The sequence below is a fragment of the Euleptes europaea genome, chromosome 3, assembly GCF_029931775.1.
Source record: "Euleptes europaea isolate rEulEur1 chromosome 3, rEulEur1.hap1, whole genome shotgun sequence".
Taxonomy (NCBI): domain Eukaryota; kingdom Metazoa; phylum Chordata; class Lepidosauria; order Squamata; family Sphaerodactylidae; genus Euleptes; species Euleptes europaea.
In genome coordinates this window covers 95,311,126-95,332,054 of record NC_079314.1, presented here as the reverse complement: position 1 = coordinate 95,332,054, position 20,929 = coordinate 95,311,126, and the positions used below count along the sequence as shown (strand labels likewise).

The 20,929-nt window shown below is 40.5% G+C and overlaps 1 protein-coding gene across 2 annotated transcripts in view; it reads right to left on the bottom strand.

The window, feature by feature from the left end:
- Positions 1–20,929, bottom strand: part of LARGE1 (LARGE xylosyl- and glucuronyltransferase 1) — a 307,843-nt gene that overhangs the window by 196,750 nt on the left and 90,164 nt on the right. For both annotated transcript variants that reach the window (XM_056845910.1, XM_056845911.1), the window contains exon 5: positions 5,677–5,848. In XM_056845910.1, the coding sequence (XP_056701888.1) occupies positions 5,677–5,848 (172 nt within the window). The remainder of the gene's footprint in view (positions 1–5,676; positions 5,849–20,929) is intronic.

Below are 20,929 nucleotides of genomic sequence, written 5' to 3'. Positions count from 1 at the left end.
CTGGGAGTGATTAACCAGACCTCTATGAAGGCCCAGAGGAGCAGAAATATGGATTGTCCATGCAAATCACCCAGCATGAAGAAATGTCACAGATCCATTCGTTTTGTTGTTCACAACCGGGATGCCTCTGCTGGAGGATTTTCTCCATGTACAAGTGCAGCTCCTATAAAGTGCATGCTGGATCTTACTGTGCAATGACCTTCCCAAGGACAGTAAAAACACCACCTGCTTAAGATCTACAGTATAGTATTTCGGCAAAACTCTACTGTGCTTTTGTTCCCATGCATGTACCACAGAAATGAATGGGTCCATATATGACCAGTAGAGTTCCATATATGCCATCGTATTCCCTATTACTATGTATAGGTGTGAAAGCTGGACAGTGAAGAAAGCTTATAGGAAGAAAATAGATTCCTTTGAAATGTGGTGTTGGAGGAGAGTGTTACGGATTCCGTGGACTGCCAAAAAAACAAATCAGTGGGTTATAGATCAAATCAAGCCTGAACTGACCCTAGAAGCTAAAATGACTAAACTGAGGCTATCGTATTTTGGTCACGTCATGAGACGACAAGAGTCACTGGAAAAGACAGTCATGCTAGGAAAAGTTGAGGGCAGCAGGAAAAGAGGAAGACCCAACAAGAGATGGATTGACTCAATAAAGGAAGCCACAGCCTTCAGTTTGCAAGATCTGAGCAATGCTGTCAAAGATAGGACATTTTGGGGGACTTTCATTCATAGGGTCGCCATGAGTCAGAAGCGACTTAACGGCACTTAACACACACACACAACAGACTTGGACAAATAATTTGATTAAATTCAGTACAAATGAATTGTGAAAGACAGTAAGATATGATGGTCTTGTTGGTTATTACTGAGTTAACTAAACTTAAGCCAGAGTGGTGTAGTGGTTGAGAGTGCCAGACTGTAATCTGGAGAACTGGATTCAATTCCCCTCTACATGAAGCCTGCTGGGTGACCTTGGACCAATCACAGTTCTCTCAGAACTCTCACAGCCTACGTGGAGGCAGGCAATGGCAAACCACCTCCAAACATCTCTTGCCTTGAAAACCCTACGGGGTCACCATAAATCAGCTGCAACTTGACCACACACACACACACACACACAAACTTGAATAACTACACACAAAAAGAAAAGACAGGGTTGGATCCAGATGAAGAGGTCACAGACAAAGTTGGCAGAGCAGGTCTTTCCCCATCCCTACATCCCCCTTCTGCAAACAGCCTACCACTTGTCCCCAAACCCACTGAAGATCAGCAGAGCCTTGTGAGCAGGATGTGATGTGGCAGTGATGAGGGGAAAATCAAATAAAATATCCTATTTTTCCCTCTCATGGCTTACATCAGCAAGGGAAAGACATTACCTGATCTCTTCCACCCCTCCCCCAAAGTCACTGCAGCATCCTGTCCTTTAGGGCCTTTTGCTTCCTGGGGCTCTCCTTATCCCCAGAGAGGTTCAAAACAAATAGCAAACTGATGGGGAGGGGGAGGTATCTGCTCTGACAACTCCTTCCACGAGCTCTTCTGCTGGATCCAACCCACGAGGAGAATTATTATTTTAGGATCTTTCTTATACAATATTCTCTGCTCAAATTCCCTAAAAGGTGAGCCACTCTCATTATCTTATTTTGTTGGGGGGGGGGAGAACCTCTATTCAGAAGCACAGGGAAATATTCACTATATTTCAAGAAAGCAGACAGTAAGATGATGACAATGAACAGCTTAGGACATTTCAGATGTTAAAATGGCTTATGAGAGGTAAATCAAATGTAAAGGCAAAAAATGGGAAATGAGTGTCTTGGCAATTGTTGATTACCCAGGGTAAGCCAGCTGGCCGTGTCTGATCCTTGGGATTCATTCCAACTCTACAATGCCACTATCAGGTCCACGACATAACCCTATGCATTTTATTCTGAAGTAAGTCCTACTATGTTCAATGGAATTTTCTCCCAAGGTTGAAGAATATTCCAACCACAATTTTGTAATGATTCAGGAACCAGATGATAAAAGACCATCCTTTTGGATGTGCTTGATTATTTACTTAAAGGCATTTCAAGCTGCCTTTCTACCCAACATAGGGTCCCCAAGGAGGCAAACAGTAAGAACCATTAAATCAGGATAAAAAATGCATACATAAAAACAAAAACAACTAAATAAAACACATAAACGGGAAGGAGGATTAGTGAGGAAATGCCAAACAAAACTGCAGTCTTCGTCCACTAGCAGTAGATAATGATCGAGGGAGGGGGGCAGATAAATCTCCCTGGGTTGGGAATTCCATAATTTTGGTACCACAACTAAGAAGGCCATTTCATGGGTTGCCACTCCTCTAGCCTCAGATGGTAGGGGCATGCAAAGCAGGGCCTGGGAAATGACCTTAGTGGTCAGTTAAGTTCATGTAGGAGTAGGTATTCTTCAAGCTATGCTGGCCTAAAGCTGTATAGGGCTTTAAAGTTAAACAACAGCACCTTAAATTTGGAGCCAATGTGGGTGAAATAAGACTAGAATGATATTGTCTCAATAACCCACCCGAGTGAGCATTTTGGCTGCAGCATTCTTTACTAATTGTACCTTCTACATACAGAGACAGGAGTTTTTTTTTTTGAATAATCTTACCTAAAGATTTCAAGACATGACTGAAGACTGATCTAAATATTCATAAAAAGCATTATATGGGCCAATCCAGATGTAAAAATTGGGAAGAAATCATTTTTATAGAAGGCTTGGACTGATAGGGGGATTTTTACATTGGACCAATGGATAGATTACGATGATAAGTTTTTGTCATTTTCTCAGCTGAGGTCTAGATATGACTTGTCACCTTCTGTAGAATGGCAATACTTACCATTGCAACATTTGTTGGTATCTAAATATGACCCTGTGGCATTAAGTGTCCCAGAGTCCTCTTTGCTCCTGAAACCCTAACTGAATCAAGGCAGAAAATGAAAGCTACGATATTTGTTTATAAATATTTGATGTTGATTAATAAATATGATATGCAAAGTCTCACAAAGGAATGAAATAAGGAGTTAGATTGCTTATTTTGCCAAAACAATGGGATATGGCCTTAAAGTTTACACCTGCTCTCTTCATGGATCTTAAGTTGAGATTTATTCAGCAAAAGATATGTTTACGGTACACTGGACACCACAGTGGCTCTTTAGCAAAGGACTGAGTATAGTGTCTAATTGTTGGTGTCTAATTGTAACTTACATAACATGTACCTTAAACACATGTTTGGGTGTGTCTAGTAATTTGGTATTTCTGGAGGGGGGTTATTACTCATATCAATTTTGTATCAGAATGTTCACTGATTTTTGAGGGTGCTTTTAAATTGTCTGCCCATCTCTTGGAGGCTAATCGATGGTCAACAAAATGGACCCCCTGCACCATTACTACAGCTAAAATACTCGTATTACAATTTGGAAAGATAAAAGCCCACCTCCGGTGAATCAATGGATTGAAGACCTTAGAACTCTATCAATAATTGACAGTTGGCATATAGACAGCAATTGTATATGGACTTTAATTTTTATGTGTATGGACTTATTTTTAGATATTTGGAAACTGTTTATAGAAACTTATGTGTAGATCTGCCATCACTGCCATCACTGTTATATGTTTGTATTTACTTTCTGTATATCTTTTTCCCCCTTTTCTTTTTAATAATCTTATTCAGTTGCTGGATTTTCAGGTTTTCCCCTTGTTATTTTTTTTGTTTTTTGAAGGAAAGAAATACAAAAAAGAAAAAGAAAAAAAGAAAAGGAAAAGCATATAGCAGAGCCCATCTGATATGATGCCACTTTAGAACAGAGTGGGGTACCGCATTTTTAAAATGTTCCTTCATAAGATAATTTCATTGCCCATGGAAAGGTAATCTCTCACAGAAAAGGTTATAAGCCTAACAATGACACTAGGTATTCTAATTTTCTATATGTATTTGATATGTATTGAAATACGCTATTCCCACTACCTGCTTTCTGAGGTAGCTTAACAATAAGAAAACCTGACTCTGTGAAGAACTGGTAACTGTCAGGCTAATTTTACTTTTTATCACCAGCTCTATGATTGACACTCAGGATTACAATATAAATTTCTTTCAACAAAAACCATAATTAATGGTTAGTTTATTTAGGATGATTGGCAAGAACCTCATGAGAGCCAGAACTGACACCATTATTAGGGTCTTCCCTATAAATTTGAACAGGGTGAGCTGAAGTATTTCTTCTTTGCATCCCGAAGATAACTCAAACACTCCCTGCAAAACCTGCTGAGAAAATTCTTTTTATTTGCTCGAACAATATCAGACATGACAAGGTTTACACCAGATTCTAGCCAACACCTGAATAGTTCTAGGAAGAAAGTCAATGGTTTCAAAATTGTGCTCAAGAATAGAGGAAAATATGGATCTAGGCCCTTACAGAGAAGGATCTGTCTTATAATGACAGTATTACTAACCTTGTGTTAACTACTGTTTCAAGCACCACAGTACATTGTCACATGGGGGTGCTTTTAAAGTTGTTTTGTGATTGCTTATTGGGGATGCAGAGGAAGAAACCTAAAATAATCACTATAGATCAATTCTTTAAGGTGATGCTAGGGGATAAAGAAAATTCATGACTCTATTACAAAATCAGATGTATTGAGAGTTCCAATCATTTGCAAGAAAAGAAAACATACTGAATCAAAGGAAACAAGATGTGAATGCTGGCGGGGGGAGATGGAAAGGAAAATGGGTTAGAGGAAACAGCCTGGTTTCTACAAAAAGAGACAATGAGATACCTGTTTCACAGTTTTATTACAATTTTGGATAACTCTACTTTACCCAGCTGTTTGAAAAGCATTGCTGCCTAGGTTAAAATATACAAATACTTAAGAGGCAATAAACTTGGGGAAAGGACAGGAAGCTCTCTGGAACATGCACATCCATTAAGCACAGACGCCTTCACCTGCTTATTAACAGAAGTAGAGAATGACTGTATCCATTTCTAGATGACATTAGTACAAGGAGATTCCTAATTTATTCTACTCTATAGATGGCTGGATTGGTTTTCCACTGCAAAACTAAAGTTGAAATCTAAAGCGGCCTTATTAATCTTATGCCTGCCCCATATCTGTAGTCACCTGTGCTCCGTGAACTTGCTGCATAGCACATACAACATTCTTACTGTGTTGTAACAATCTCTGCTCCTATTTGTGACTACTATGCAAGAGACGAGCATAGACACAAACCACTTCAACAAGGCCAGTCCTTGGCTTAAACCCTGAAAGGCCACTTTGTGATCCAATTCCTCCTGCTGATCTCTTGGGGGTGGGTAGCTAGATCAGAGACAAATTCTGATAAAGCTCCTTACTCAGCAATCATTTTTTTTTACCCTAATGAGACACTGGCCAAAGTCTCAAAGCAAAAGCTACCCCATGGGGAACATCCACACTTATCATAGATCCTGTTCCTTACCACTTCATAATATAATACTACATATACAAAAGACCCCTCCCCAGTGCTCCCCTAATTTACTGCTGGCAGTAACTGAGTAGGCAGTTCTGGGAAAAGAAAGCAGCAGCCAGCAGAGAATAGTCCTCCCAAACCATAAAAGAACTCTAAACGCCCTGAACAGTTAACAAAAAGAACAGAAAAATAGAAAGGCATTACGATACCTTTGAACTTGTGAAAGACAGCCCACAGCTCAGCAATGTCTGTAGCAAAGGTAATGTCTGTGTCAAGTACAATGACTCGTTCAAGGTTGGCAGGAAGAGTCTTTGTCAGAACCAGCTTCATCAGCCCATAAATCCCAGAATAATGTTTGTTGGGTATCCAGGATACTTCAGACTAATAAAAGGGACAGGGAAAAGGGAAGAGAGAAGGAAGGAGGGAAGAGACAAGTTTTATTAGATGAAAAAACAGTTTTTCTGACATTCTTCCTAATGTTGGCCCTTGAAATCAAAAGAGGTGCTGCTCAGTAAGAGAATACATGAACTTACAAAAGCCCCTTGAGAACACAGTGGACCAACTGGAAGAAAGGCTAGGAGGCAAGCTTCTTACTTCAAAAGGCAACCCACCACATGGGGCCCCCAAACCTTTGAAATGCCAACCAGAGCCACACAGACAAAAGAACCACAGAGACTATCCAACTGAAAGTCAGTGTGGTGTGGTGGATAGAATGTTGGGCTAGGATCCGGGAGACCCTGGTTCAAATTCCCGCTCTGCCGTTGAAGCTTGCTGGGTGACCTAAGGCCAATCACTTTCAGCCTAACCTATCTGACAGGGCAGTTGTTGTGACTTTGAGAAGTATGACAGAAACCAAGGCTGGCAATGATGTTGTGGTTACCTAGCAACCCCCCAAATTGCCACTGACGGGATTTGTTTCTTAAAGCTACAGTCGCTACTTCTATCCTTCAGGGGCTCCTTTTTTACAGTTTCAGATTCAGGTTTGTAGAAAGATCTGTCTTGTATTGCTCATGGCTCCAGTCTCTGGATTTAAGTATTCACAGATTTGGCAATGTTGAAAATTAGATATATAGATACAGATTACTACATGAAAAGCAACTCTTTGGGAGTTGAATTTTACAAAAGGCAAAATGGGGCCATATTTTGAGACCAGATTTGTTCTCACTCACGCTATTCGTTTTTATTACTAGGATACCTCAGTGCATTATAGAGTGTACATTTCAATCTTAAAGTGCTTGTTCAAATTTTACTTAAGTAACTTCACAATCTCAAAAGCTTGACTCATCCCTCAAGTTGTTGTTGTTGTTGTTTTAGGTATAGCCTTGTGATTGTACTTTGGAGAACATAACTAATGTCCAAACACACACCAGCCTTTCTAAATTGCAGCATTTGATAAGAAGATGTACACAGCAATCAGCTTTGTTGCACATATTTATTTCCATCTGGAATATTTGTGCCCAGTTTAACCTATTTTTCTCTACCCTTACACCCTTCCCTTCATTAAAAGTTATCACTAGTATCCAAAGTTTACTTAGGCATCAGTGTCAGGAAAGGTCCTAGCTAGGCATTTTACTTTAACAAGACCTTTCATCTTCCCCCCCCCCTCAATTTTACCTCTGCAGACAGAATATAACTGCACCATAACTACACCATCCATTACCATCAGGGATGTACCAGCTGACCTCTACATTACAGCTTCAGGGAGAAAGAAACCAACCTAGACGTTTAAGAGTTTCCAAAATGAGAGAAATGTGAACTTTTCAAAATAAAAGTGAAAAATGACCCAGGGCTCACATGATCTGAAGAGATCTCTTTGTAGTTTTCAACATATTTTGTGCACCATCAGTTGTACTTGCATTCAGCAGCATCAGAGTCCATATATATGACAAAACTGGCACAAAGGAATGAGCCTCTATTTAATGGTTCCTAAGGCTATTAGCCATGATAGATAAGTGGCCCCTCTCATAAAGTTTTGGTTAAGGTTTTAGAGAACTGGAGGATAACCTCTGCCACAATCTCATATGCAGAAATGAGAATACAATTTAATTTAGTGTTAATAGTTGTACCCAAGCATGCAATCCAGAAAACAGGGATTTGGCAAAAGCTGAAATAAATAAAAGTGTTCTAGTTTCAGAACACCCAGTGTTTTGGAAACTTGGACAGCAATCCTAAATGAGTCTCATCAGAATCCTACTCACATTTTTAAATGGGGTTTACTCTCAGGAAAGCATTCTTAGGACAACACTGTAAATTTTTCTCTCCAACCTTTACTTAAAATGTTTTATTAAAAAATCAAATAGCTTAAAATAACCTACTGATGATACCTAAAACCAATCTATTGTGCAATCCTTTTGGTAATGGAAGAGCCACTTCCAATCATTGAAATTCTAACCTGGATCAGTATTCAAATTATAGGCCAATTTCCAGCTGATATGCGCAAAAACAAGAATGATGATTTCCAGCTGATGGCAGAACTGAGTCAGCTGGGCTGGCAGAAGGAGCACTGGAGAGAGCTGCTGGCAAGGTGAGTGTTTTTTGCCTTTCTTAAACTGCTGGGGAATATTAACAAAGGTTGCTGTGTGAGAGAACAGTGTTGGAGGGTGAGTGGGTGTTTATAGCCAGCTGGAGAGTGGTTTCTGTTTGTTTGGTTTGTTGCTGATTCTTACTGATTGAGGAGGGTCTAAATATTGTCGAAGGCTTTTACGGTCAGAGTTCATTGGTTCTCGTAGGTTATCCGGGCTGTGTAACCGTGGTCTTGGTATTGAGGAGGGTCTGTTTGCCTGGGGTTGATTGCTGGCCCCACCCTCTGCTGTTGATGTTCAGCCTCTGAACTCTAAGGCTTCTCCTCATCAGAGGCGCAAGCTCACGCCAAAGGGCTCCGGGCCTGTGGCTCTTGGCTTGGGGCCCCTGTAAGAAGCTAAGAAGTTTTCACATCCTATATGTGTTATGCTTTTGGCTTCGGTAGATGTTAGGTTAGGCCTGTAAGTTCTAGGTTACGTCAGCACACAAAAGAAATCCTAGGGCAAAGGAATCCACTTGGAAGGTGATGATGAATGCTCAATGCCCATTTCCAGTCACCTGCAGAGGGTGGACTTCACTTCTCAAAAGTGTAAGCTGATAGAGCTCTTAGAAGAGAAGGTTTGCAGCCTGAAGGAAAAGATTGTGACCCTTCTTGAGATCAAGGAAGGGGAAGAATTCATTAACAAAACCTGTGGGGGCCTGCATAAGGATGGGGAGACTGGTTAAAGGGACAACAGAGTGGCTGACTTCCCTAATGAGCCTCCTCTACTACAGCACGAACCAAAAGGCATTGAGCAAGATGGCACACAATGCCACTGGAACTCAGGAATAGATTACTGGCCCTTGCGGTGGAGACAGAGACACTAGATAAAGAAACACTGGCAGAGGAAGAACCACAAGGACATGAAAGACAGAGGAGGACAGAGGGATATGAAGAAATGGCATTGGAAGGAAAAGGAAAGTGTTGGTCATCAGCGACTCCCTGCTGAGGGTATGGCACATCATGCGTCCAGGCCTGACCCCCTAGCCTGAGAAGTGTGTTGCTTGACAGGGCAAAGATTAAAGATATTGCTGACCAGATGCCAAAATTGATCAAACCTACAGACCATTACCCATTTATGATGGTCCACACTGGGTACAAACAACATGGACCTAAACACCATCACAAGCATTAAGACTGACTATGAAGTTCTTGGGAAGAAGCTGAAGGGAAGGGGGCACAGGTGGAGTTCTCTTCAGTCTTGCCCATCAGAAGAAGAGGGATGCAATGGGAACAGAAGATAATGGAGGTGAACCATTGGCTGTGTTGGTGCCAGCAGGAGTTATTTGGATTCTGGGTCCATGGGCTAGATTTTCTGGAAGACATCCTACTAGTACGTGATGGACTTCACCTATCAAGGTCAAGGAAGAATATGTTTGGCAGAAACCTGGGGAAATTCATCAGGAGGGCTTTAAATTGATACCACAAGGGAAAGGAAATTACCATCATAGGGATTTCAATGAAGTAAAGCAAATAGTAGAGGCCCACCTGGGAGTGCCAGGTAAAATGGAGCCAAAGGGTCTTCAGGTGACTGTGTATCAATGCCCAAACCTTGGGCAATAAGAAGGAAGAGACTGAACATATTGCAGATAGTGGGATATGCTTTAGTAGGCATTACAGAGACTTGGTGGGATGATTTCCATGACTGGAGTGTAGTAACGGATGGATATGAGTTGTTCAGGAAAAACCAAAAGGGTTGAAGAAGAGGCGGAGTGGAGCTGTATGTGAGAAGAGGGTTTGCTTGTTAGGAAATACTGGAGGAAGGTGGTGACAGCCCAGTGGAAAGTATCTGGCTGTGGCTAAAGGAAGGAAGGAAGGAAAAACAATATTGTGGTTGGAGTCTGCTACAGACTGCCTGACCAGGGTGAGAAAATGGATGCTGCCCTCCTTGAGCAGATTGACAGTGGATACAAGCAACACGGCCTTGTAGCTATGGGTGACTTCAATTTCCCTGAGGTGTGCTGGGAGATAAGCTCTGCTAAGTGTCCTCAGTCACACAACTTCCTCACCTGCCTGGCTGACATCTTCCTTTATCAAATGGCGGAGAAAGCTATGAGGGGCCTGGCCATACTCAATATTAACCAAAAGGCAAGAATTCTTAGATGAGGGGAAGGAGGTGGGGATCTTAGGGGGAAGTGGCCATGTCCTCCTAGAATTCCTTTTGCTGTGGGGGACCAAGGAAATTTGTAGCCAGATGTATATGTTATATTTTAGTAGGCAGACTTTAATGAGCTCAGAGGCATGATGAGAGTCATTCCATGGGCAAGAAAGCTAGAAGGGAAAAGAGCAAGTGAGGGACTGGCTCTCCTAAAACAAGAGCTCTTGCAATCTCAAGCCATCACTATTCCAACAAGACAGAAACATGATCTGGGATCTAAGGAAACTGTAGCTAAACAGAGAACTCCAGGATGAGTGAAGGAAGAAAAAGGAAACATTCAAGAAGCAAAAGAAAGGGCATACCTTTAAAGAAGAGTATCTGAGGGTTGCTGGGAACTGTAGATCAGCCACCAGTGAGGCCAAAGCTCAGAGACCAAGCCTTACAAGGAAAGGCTGAGGGCCTTGGGAATGTTCAGTCAAGAAAAGAGGAAGCTGAGGGGGGCATGATTGCTCTCTTTGAAAGGCTGCCACTTAGAGGAGGGCAGGGAGCTGTTCCTGTTGGCAGCAGAGGATAGGATTCGCAACAATAGACAAATTATGGGCGGAAAGGTGCCAGCTGGGTATTAGGTTTTAACCTTGCTTAATAGACAGCTCATCTACCTGGCAGGGGAAGACATGGAGGCTTGACACTCCATTCCCCACAATAAACCAACACCGAGGCAAAACAACAACAGGTCATCTCTCTAAGTGAGAGAGAACTGCTGACTCAGGATTTGATATCTCTCAGAGGTGTTTTGATACACACACACACACACACACACTGGTAAGGATAGGCAAACCCTTCTCTCTCCTGTTGCACTGAGCATTTGATGGTTTGAAGCGTTTTCCCCCTCCAAGAACATTATGGAAGTGGTGGTATTAATTGCCTACAGGGGTTAAAGTAATTTACATTTCTTACTGGTATTGAGCAGCTATATTCAAGTCCAGTAGAACCTTAGAGACCAACACAATTTTTTGGGTATCATGTATTCCTCCATATGTTAACATTAGCAAGGATAATTTTTGCCAGATATTGGAAAGGAACAAACTCTCCAAACTTGAATAGTTGGTTCGACAAAGTAAGGGAGATTTATGTTTTGACTGAATCGACTTACTCTCAAAATAACAAATACATAGAGGAATTAGATGGAATATGGAAGCCGACAATATCCAGAATGGAGAACATGCTTAAAAGTCTAGATTCTGTTGATGTTGGTTTATAAAGAGATTGATTGTTTTATAGGCTTTATAAGTATTGGTCGATGTTTGTTTGGAAAAAATTTCATTTTTAATTCTGTATTTATTAATAAATGTATTAATAAATATTAATAAATATATTTTAAAAATATTTTTTGGGTATCAGCTGTCGGGAGTCAAAGCTCCCTTATTGGTTCTGGCTATCTCAGGGGGTTTGAGGCAGAAGATGGGAGTTACCACTTTGGCTACTTCCTTAGTGGTACTCCATACCAATTTTATTCCATGCCTGCCTCTAGAAAAGGAAGGTTTTCTGCTATCCACACAAAAAAAACTTTGGCAGAGAGGTGAAGCTCCTGTGAATTTCATCGCAGTAAGGTCGGAGACAAAATGTTACCTGTGGAAACTTCTTCTCCATTGAAAGCAGGGGGAAGCATTATACAAATAAGGATGCTGAAACATGCCACAATATGAAAGAATCTGAACAAAACTAACAAACAAATGTCCCAGATTTAGACCCAAATAACATTTCTGTGCATACTGCTACCGTGCCAAGCCTTCTAGAGGGAAGTTGTGGGTAATCTGCTAGATCTCTGTCTTTGACTTTGAAAATGTACCTCTGGTTGATTTAAATTCTTATACTGAAACAAAGAAGAAAAACTGTAGCAAAGCAATGAGTTTATTGTCCACCACACCTCTCTTCTTCATATTATAACATGGACTGTAATTATCTGTATCAGTTCAAGAATAAAGGTTTATAACATGCAGCTTCTGAGCTTAATGGGATATTTTAATAGATAAAATTCTTCAAAAAATAAATCCATTGTTATAAGAACTGATCAATCCTTGTAATCTACAGCATCCATACATCCTTGGATACTGCTCTATCATTGCACAGGTGCTACTGAATTTCTCTGTGTGGACAAATCAACCCAATTGTGAATTATTGTTGTATCAGGAGAGCACAGTTTCTAATGCTGTGCATATGCAGCTTATTGCACAGTTGCTAGGACTTTATATGTCTCTCCCCCCCCCGGACAGGATTCAGAGTCTAGTATTCATTAACACAGGTGGCATAATTAATCACTCTCTTCCTACAACGTACTGAGTTATTTAGAGGGACAGACAGGGTCTATAAACTCTGCAGAATGAGGACAGAGATGATTAACTGCAGGTCAGGGATACCAGCTTGATGCTAGTGGATCACGACTGCACCAATACCTTCTATTGCACTAACTGTAGATCACCAAAAAAAAAAAAAAAAAAGGTATAATATATTAAGCAAAGACAACCCACGAATAAATTCATATGTGACATGAGGTGCACTGACTGGCTTTCTATTGATTTGTGAGTGTACACGCTGTACGAACTGTTCTTATAAATTAGATACAGCTATACTATGCCATCCTAAGACGTCTGTGGGCTTAGAAGGATATCATTTTATTTAAGACTGTGCTGCTAATGCTGTATCTTTACTTTCTGATTGCAATCTTTTCCATTAAAAAAAAAGATTTTAAGATCATTTATGTTTGTAACCTAGTACTATCTGGACATAGTGCCTCTATATGAATATTTTTTTAATGTTTTCTACTTGGGGAGGGTCTCTTTTGCTCATTAATTTTGGAACTCACATCCCCAGTTTTTAATGGAAAGACAACACTGCATCACAATGCCACCTGCTGTGGAGGATTCATGTACAAGCAGATATATTTGCAGGAAAGATATCTTTCTTGAATGAGAAGAGTCACCTTCAAACACTTACTAATTCCTTTCCTCTCAGGCTATTACCCATGGCAATGTGTCAATGCATGGCTGAGAGTCTCTCCTGATCATTCTTTTAGGTACGTCAATCTTTGTCTCGCAACCAGATGCATCTCCAGAGAATCACCTTGAACTTATTATCAGAGATCTCTAGGCCAACTGCCACCCTTGGAGCATGTTCACATCGCTGAATTTATCTGTGCAAACTAAGCCAGGCAGCGGTGAACTACAGTGCTTTGCCAATTTCAATTCCTTTTTCATGGCACAAATAGGAACGAAATGATTCACTATGTCTCCCCCTCCCCCGCTCATCTTTTCTCTCACGGGATCACTGGGCTACTTGGCAAGACAAATGAAAGCATTCCCTGACTTTACAAGTATTGGTTATCACAATGATTACAATGAATTAAGTTTTGAGGTATTAGAATTATGAATCATTTGTCTCTTGGAAGCAACAGATGTTGCTAAGCATGCTCAATAACATCCAAGTCTTAAGGATGATATCTACAAGGCCTGCCTGTCAACCAACCCTGCTGCCTGTTTGCCATTTTAGAAGGGTAAGCCTGCTCGGGGAAAATGGGACAAGCAGGAAGTGCTGCCTAGCGGCAAGCTCATGATAAGCTGGGGCCAAACATTACTAGAGTTGCATGGACCCGGCTTATAATTTGCTTGGAGGCTTGGTGAGCTGTTGTGTTCGGTATCATAAGAACCCCAACTCTGACCTCTAGGTGTATCTCTTAACAGGTTCATTCTCAGTATCGTTTAGGAACAGCCACATGCCCTTGGGTACAATGTCTAGTTTGGTCATTATTGTGCAATTTGTTTTTCTTGCAGATGACAAATAAGAATCAACAACCCAGTTTCAGAATATTTGGGATGCCTGTGCTTTTATGCAATAGGCAAAAGCTCCATAGTAACCAGCACCTTCAGAGAATACAGCATTACTAGGAATTAAAGGAGAGTGGAAAATAATTAAACAGGATAATTTCAAATCTTTCTGAAAGCAACTGAATCACCTAACTAGGATGATATTGATTTAAAAAAATCATTGTACTTTAAAAATGTCTACACTGCCCTTCCAGAGCTTAAGGTGGTTCTCAATAACCATTGCTAAATATTAAGCAGCCACCTTGCAGAAACTATGCAGGTTGGTGCCCAGATGGAAGACTATCTGGGACCTCCATGCAATCTGTCTTTGGTTCCAGTTAGAAATGTAATACATGAAAGAAAAACAGGAGAAAACAAAGTAAAACAAGGGGAGAGTAAAACATAACATTGCTACCAGCATTAAGGGGGATCAGGATCACTTGTCTGCAAGAGATGGCTCTTACTGTACCTTAATGGTGTAAAGATGGTCAATTCCCTGTCCATGAAGAAGCTAACTTACAGGCATGTCTACACAGCTGTTGCCCATCCTATCTATGGATGACTCCTTGGAGAACTAATCCTTTGCCCCCCCAGAATGTTTCCTGTGCTTGGTTTGTGTATGACACAACTGAATAGACAACGGTAAAGGTAAAAGGTAACGGTAGTCCCCTGTGCAAGCACCTGGTCTTTCCATCCTGACCCATGGGGTGATGTCACATCCCAACATTTACTAGGCAAGTATGTTTACGGGATGGTTTGCCATTGCCTTCCTCAGTCGTCTACACTTTACCCCCAGCAAGTTGGGTGCTCGTTTTAGTGACCTCGGAAGGATGGAAGGCTGAGTCAACCTTGAGCCGGCTACTTGAAACCGACTTCCGTTGGGATCGAACTCAGGTCGTGAGCAGAGCTTTGACTGCAGTACTGCAGCCTACCACTCTGTGCCACAGGGCAACAGTAGTAAAGAATAAATGAAAATGGATTAAAGATGAAAGATAAGGCTATGGTTGGGTGTGCTTTAATACACAGGAGTATAAGAGATTACGTTTTTTTCCTTCTTGGGCCCTGTCCTTCTATTTTCAAGAGCTAAGAAACTGAGAATGATGGAAAGATTCAAACCCAACCCTAACCACCACCATCCATCATGTCCTGATATACACAATAAGATGCATATTTTAAATTTTATCTGTTGCAGCTTCCTCTCCTGTATCACTGCATTTACATAAAGCAGGCAATACATAAAACAAATAAGAAATAAAAGAAACTCAAACTAGGTGTGAAAGAACAAGCAGTAATGCAATTACTGCGAGAAGTGCTACTGACAAACTCAGAGTAATGCTAGAGTTAACTGTTCATGCTAATCATGTTCCTGACAGATTTCACTTGCTACAATGCCTGTCTTGGGAATAGGAGATGCAGATTCAGCAAGCAAAGTCTTTGGACTGCCCTGCTGTTCAATTTCAGGCAGTGAAAGATTACCCAAGCAAGCCTTTAAACATGACATTTAAAGTCTTTCAACCTGTTACTCAGAAGAGGGAAGGAACTAGAATTCGGTTCCTCTGCCAAGGTAACTCTAACTGATTTCAATTCCTTTCTCCCTTACCTAGACTTCCATAGAACCAATCTTTAGTATTTAGAATCACAAAATCGTTACTCTGGAAGACATCTGTGCATTTATCCACGAGGGGCAGCGGTTCTTTATGGTAGCCCACCTGCTGTTCCTATTACCAGCTGTAGGCAGGCTATGATGCAGATGTCTAATGCAGATCACTGCTTTTTCTATTCCCCAGAGACAGAAGTGTTCCATTAGAACAATATTTCATAATATCACTTGATGTAAATCATAAAAAGAGTTCAGAGAAGTGAAATAGAGTGCTGGAGGAGAACAAAGGAAGAGGTGCACAAGGCATTGTGTAAAGGAGATATGTTTTTTTGTTCTTCGGAGTATGTTGTGAATGTCATCTTCCAGAAAATGTTGGTGTAATCAAACCTCTGGCACAATCCCCTTTCCTTCCCAAAGTCTACATTCATGAATGAACACGTATGCTTTATCCATTCATCCCTCCCTCTCTTTTTTGTTTTCTCATTTATATAATACCTTAGGATTGCAAGCTCCTCAGCTCAGAGAACTGTCTGCTTGTAAATATTGTCGAAGGCTTTCACCGTCAGAGTTCATTGATTCTTGTAGGTTATCTGGACTGTGTGACCGTGGTCTTGGTATTTTCTTTCCTGACGTTTCGCCAGCAGCTATGGCAGGTATCTTCAGAGGAGTAACACTGAATGACAGTGTCTCTCCTGTCCTTCACTGTCACTCCTATGAAGATGCCTGCCACAGCTGCTGGCGAAACGTCAGGAAAGAAAATACCAAGACCACGGTCACACAGCCCGGATAACCTACAAGAACCAATGTCTGCTTGTACTTCACAAAATGTCATGCATACGGATCGCCCCATATTAATAAACAAACAGGAGATGATGGAAATTCAATTTAAGGTTCACTTTGAGGAACCCATGTGACTAAGTTTCAGTTTCCTGGCACTACCTTGAGAAGGGTATCAAAGGGACTCCCTTGGCCCCAGCACTATGAGTTTAGGTTTTCCCTTGAAAAGTCTCCCACTATTATGGACTTACTCATCAGGACTGGCAGCATATGCATTAATCTCCTCTGCTGGATTTAGCCCTCCCCACCCCCCAATTCTTTTGCCTTCCTAAACCCCAGAACCTTTGTCTGAAGCTCCCGTTCCTGCATTCCTGCTGATCCCCTCAGAAGACATGCACAACTTAAATGCCCAGGACACTAGAAATTGTTTAGATTTAAATTTGCTACAGCATTTTTAATTGGCTCAATAATTTTACAGCATTTTTATTGTTGATTGCTCTTTAAATTACCTCTCTTTCTGCTTTAGAGTCCTATCCACCTTTTAGTCAAAGTCAACTTAGTTAAACCTGTCTTTCATCTTATATTAATATTGTTCCAAGAAAGCAACTGTGTTTACAAAGATTCACCTCCTCAAAATCTGAGATGTTCACATGAGTGGGGAAGGCTACATGTGTCTATCCCTGGTCCCATTTTAGGATATCATAATGATACATTGCCCTGACCTGGATAGCCCAGCCTAGCCCAATCTTGTCAGACTGCAGAAGCTAAGCAGGATCAGCCCTGGTCAGTATTTGGGTAGTAGACCACCAAGAAATACCAAAATTGTTATGAAGAGGCAGGCAATGGAAAACCACCTCTGAACATCTCTTGCCTTGAAAACCCTATGGCTTTGACTTGATGGCAAAAAAAGAAGATACATTAGGAAAACTCAGCAGCCAGCATTTCTCAGTATTGAGATCACCAAACATGGATAGATTGTGTAGGAAACAATATTTCGGAGGCATGGCTACACTTCAGAGTTTGTGGGGTCTTAAATTGTTGCCTATTCTGGACCAGAAACCAAAAGTACACAGCTAGAAAAGAACAACATGGAAGCTTCCTCACAACCTTACAAGAGGCCTGATGGATAAGATTAATGTTCCACCTAGTACAACATTCTGTGTCCAGTTGGGCAGTAGCCATTAGTGGACATATCCTCCATGAATTTGTTAAATGTCCTTTACATCAAATCTAAGCTAGCAGACACCAATACATCCTGTGACAGTGAGTTCCAGAAATGGATTGTGCATTGTATAAAGAAATTATTTTATGTGTCTTGAATATCCTTATTGTAAACTTCAGTGAATGTCCCAGAGTTGCAGCATTCTAGGAGAGGTGAAAAAAGTCACAAGCATAAAATTAAGGATGTTCTGGACCATGTAAATAATTTGGTAGACAACTGAGGAATGCAAATTCTTTTAATTTTGCATAAGAAATTTCCATATTTTGCTATAGAAATCTAGACTCCACCATCAACCATACTGTCATACTGATTTCCAATGGTAGTAGTTTTGCTTCCATTATATTCAAAAAATTAAAACTGAAGCTGTCTAAGTGGTATATGCTGCAGAAGTTATGCATTTTAGTAAAAAGGCTGTGATTATCACACTACTGCTAAATTGGAAGGAAGAACTGTTTGGTTTCTACGGACTATCAATTTATTCCGCTAAGGTATAAATCATCGAAGAACTGAAGCTTACTTCCTGAAATAGAAAAGAGATCACAGTAAAATATAAATGCTTACACTGACAAGGAATGTGTAGTATTTGGTCAACATAATTTTATTATATGTTTATATCATCATAGACACCACTTTTCTTCTATCATGGACTTGGGGCTCTCATAATCAGAAGCCAGTTAAAAGGTATGAAATGTATAAATTTTACAAGTTTTAAAAACACCAATGGAACCAGACCTCCAAAGAAAGAAACATTCGCTACTATGTCAAAAAGGGCAAGAGTCCAGTAGCACCTTAAAGACTAACAAAAATATTTTCTGGTAGGGTATGAGCTTTCGTGAGCCACAGCTCACTTCTTCAGATACAGCTAGAATTCTAGCTGTATCTGAAGAAGTGAGCTGTGGCTCACGAAAGCTCATACCCTACCAGAAAATATTTTTGTTAGTCTTTAAGGTGCTACTGGACTCTTGCCCTTTTTGACTATTGCAAACAGACTAACATGGCTACCCACTGTGAATTCGCTACTATGGCAAGACTAAATAACCAGCTACAAGGAAAACAGAATGAACAGCACCAACAGAAATGGCAATCATTTTACTCTATGTATAGTTGATAGTGTTTTCATTTCAGACATGATTTTAATGTTTTAATATTACCATGAAAAATATAGATTCTGAGTTATAGTTAAGTACAGAAGAATAGTAAAAGATATGAAGTAGTAGAGCCTGATGAGTATATGAAATAGTATATGAAGTAGTATAACTTGATGAGCTTTAGACAGTCAATAGTTTATAAAATGTGTTATGCTGTAATTCAGAATGATTTATAAGAATGAAATACTTGATTTAAATGTAAAGTTTTGTTGTAAACTGTAGAAGGGTTGCAAGGTATGCAAGCCAGGTAATTCTACCCTTTATAATTCTTTCCTTTTCCCCTAATTTTCCCTTTTTAATTCTGTACCCTAAAAAAACCAGTAAAAATTTACAAAAAACAAAAACAAAAAAGAAAGAAAAAAAGAAAGAGACAGAGGGGGGAGGGAGAAAATGAGCGCTGCTGGAAAAGCCACTTCTTGTGAGTAGAGTCAATTAGGGGAAAGAGGGTTATTGGCATAATTGTATTTTTCTAAGATAAAAGCCATTCTGATTTTTTGAATGTCACATCTGACAATTAAGGGCCTTCACTTATTCCTTTTTCATTGCCTAGCAAACATTAGTAAAAGCGCTTGTTTTAATTTCAAGACCTGTAACTGCAACCTTGAATCATGTTCCTCCCCTCAATCCCTTCTTCGATGATTCAGAGGCTGTGATTATATTGATATTACCCCATAACAAGTCTTGACTATTTATATGAATAGTTGTCAAGGAAACCAGGTACCAAGGATAACTGTAGAACTTGTCTAGATTTAGAATTTCTTGTATATAAGGAGAAGCTACATGAGAAAACTCAAGTCACCCTGAGGAACAAGCTTGGAGCTGATGGGTTTTACAAGAGCTTATTTTTATAACCCACATAAACACATACTTCAGAGAAAAAAATATTGTTTTATGGAAAGCCTCCTTGACCTTTCTTTTGCACTGACAATGGTTTTAAGGAAGATGCCAACCAACAGTTAAAAATACAATTTACTGAATAGACCTGCCAAAACCTGTTCAGTAGATAGACAGATACAGATGTTTTTCAGTATAATTTCACCATACAAAGTGGGCTGCATCCCATGCAGAATCTTTGCTGACAGACTATTTTCCGCTGGATCAAACCCATTACTCTTATATCTATAGGAATCTGTCCTTTAGTCCGCATGAATTCACTACTAATTAACAGAGGATCAGAATTCTACCCAATCTATCAACAAGATGCGATATCACAATAATAACTGGGCAAACCTGGTCTGTGAGACTGGTCTGTGAGACAGAAAGACAGTCCAATTACTGAGCACGTTAACATCTGTTTCCTAGAAAACTTCCATTCAAACAAATAATTGAGAAATGTTGGAACTAAGTGTGGATCATAAGGGTGCTGCTAAAACAGCAATGCTATGTCCAGTTCCTATTTTCCACTTTGTAAAGTTCAACAAAGACCATCGCCACAACACACATTTCCATAACCACCAAACTGTGCCAACAATGTTGAGTAGAGAATGGGATGACATTGCAACATGTGATACCCTTATTAAATGTTACAAGGCAGGGGTCATGTGCAGTGGTAATCTACATCACACCTTGTTCTTATCTGAAGATCACAATGGCAAAGGCGCAAACCAACAGCCTAATCTTTGGTCATTTCATACTGTCTTCCATTTTGTATCTAACTGCATCCCAGTTACCATCTTGAAGAAAAGCATCAGAGTACACAATGCAATAGGAAGCCTAATCATATATTAGAAGCAACAGCAGCAGGAGAATTCTTCGGGGAGGGACTTCTTTGGGGAGTGGATGTGGCTCATTGGTAGAGCATCTGCTTGGTCCCAGGTTCAATCTCTGGCATCTCCAGTTAAAGGGAACAGGCAAGTAGGTGATGTGAAAGACCTCTGCCTGAGACACTGGAGAGCTGATACCGGTCAGAGCAGACAATACTGACTTCGATGGATCAAGGGTCTGACTCAGTGTAAGGCAGCTTCATGTGTTCAAGAGTTGGTTTTGATATGCTGACTTTCTCTACCACTTAAGGAATAATCAAACTGCCTTACAATCACCTTCCCTTCCCCTCCCCACACAGACACCCTGTGAGGTAGGTGCAGCTGAGGGAGCTCTAAGAGAGCTGTGACCAGCCCAAGGTCACCCAGCTGGCTTAATGTGTAAGAGTAGGGAAACCAACCTGGTTCATCTGATTAGCATCCACCACTCATGTGGA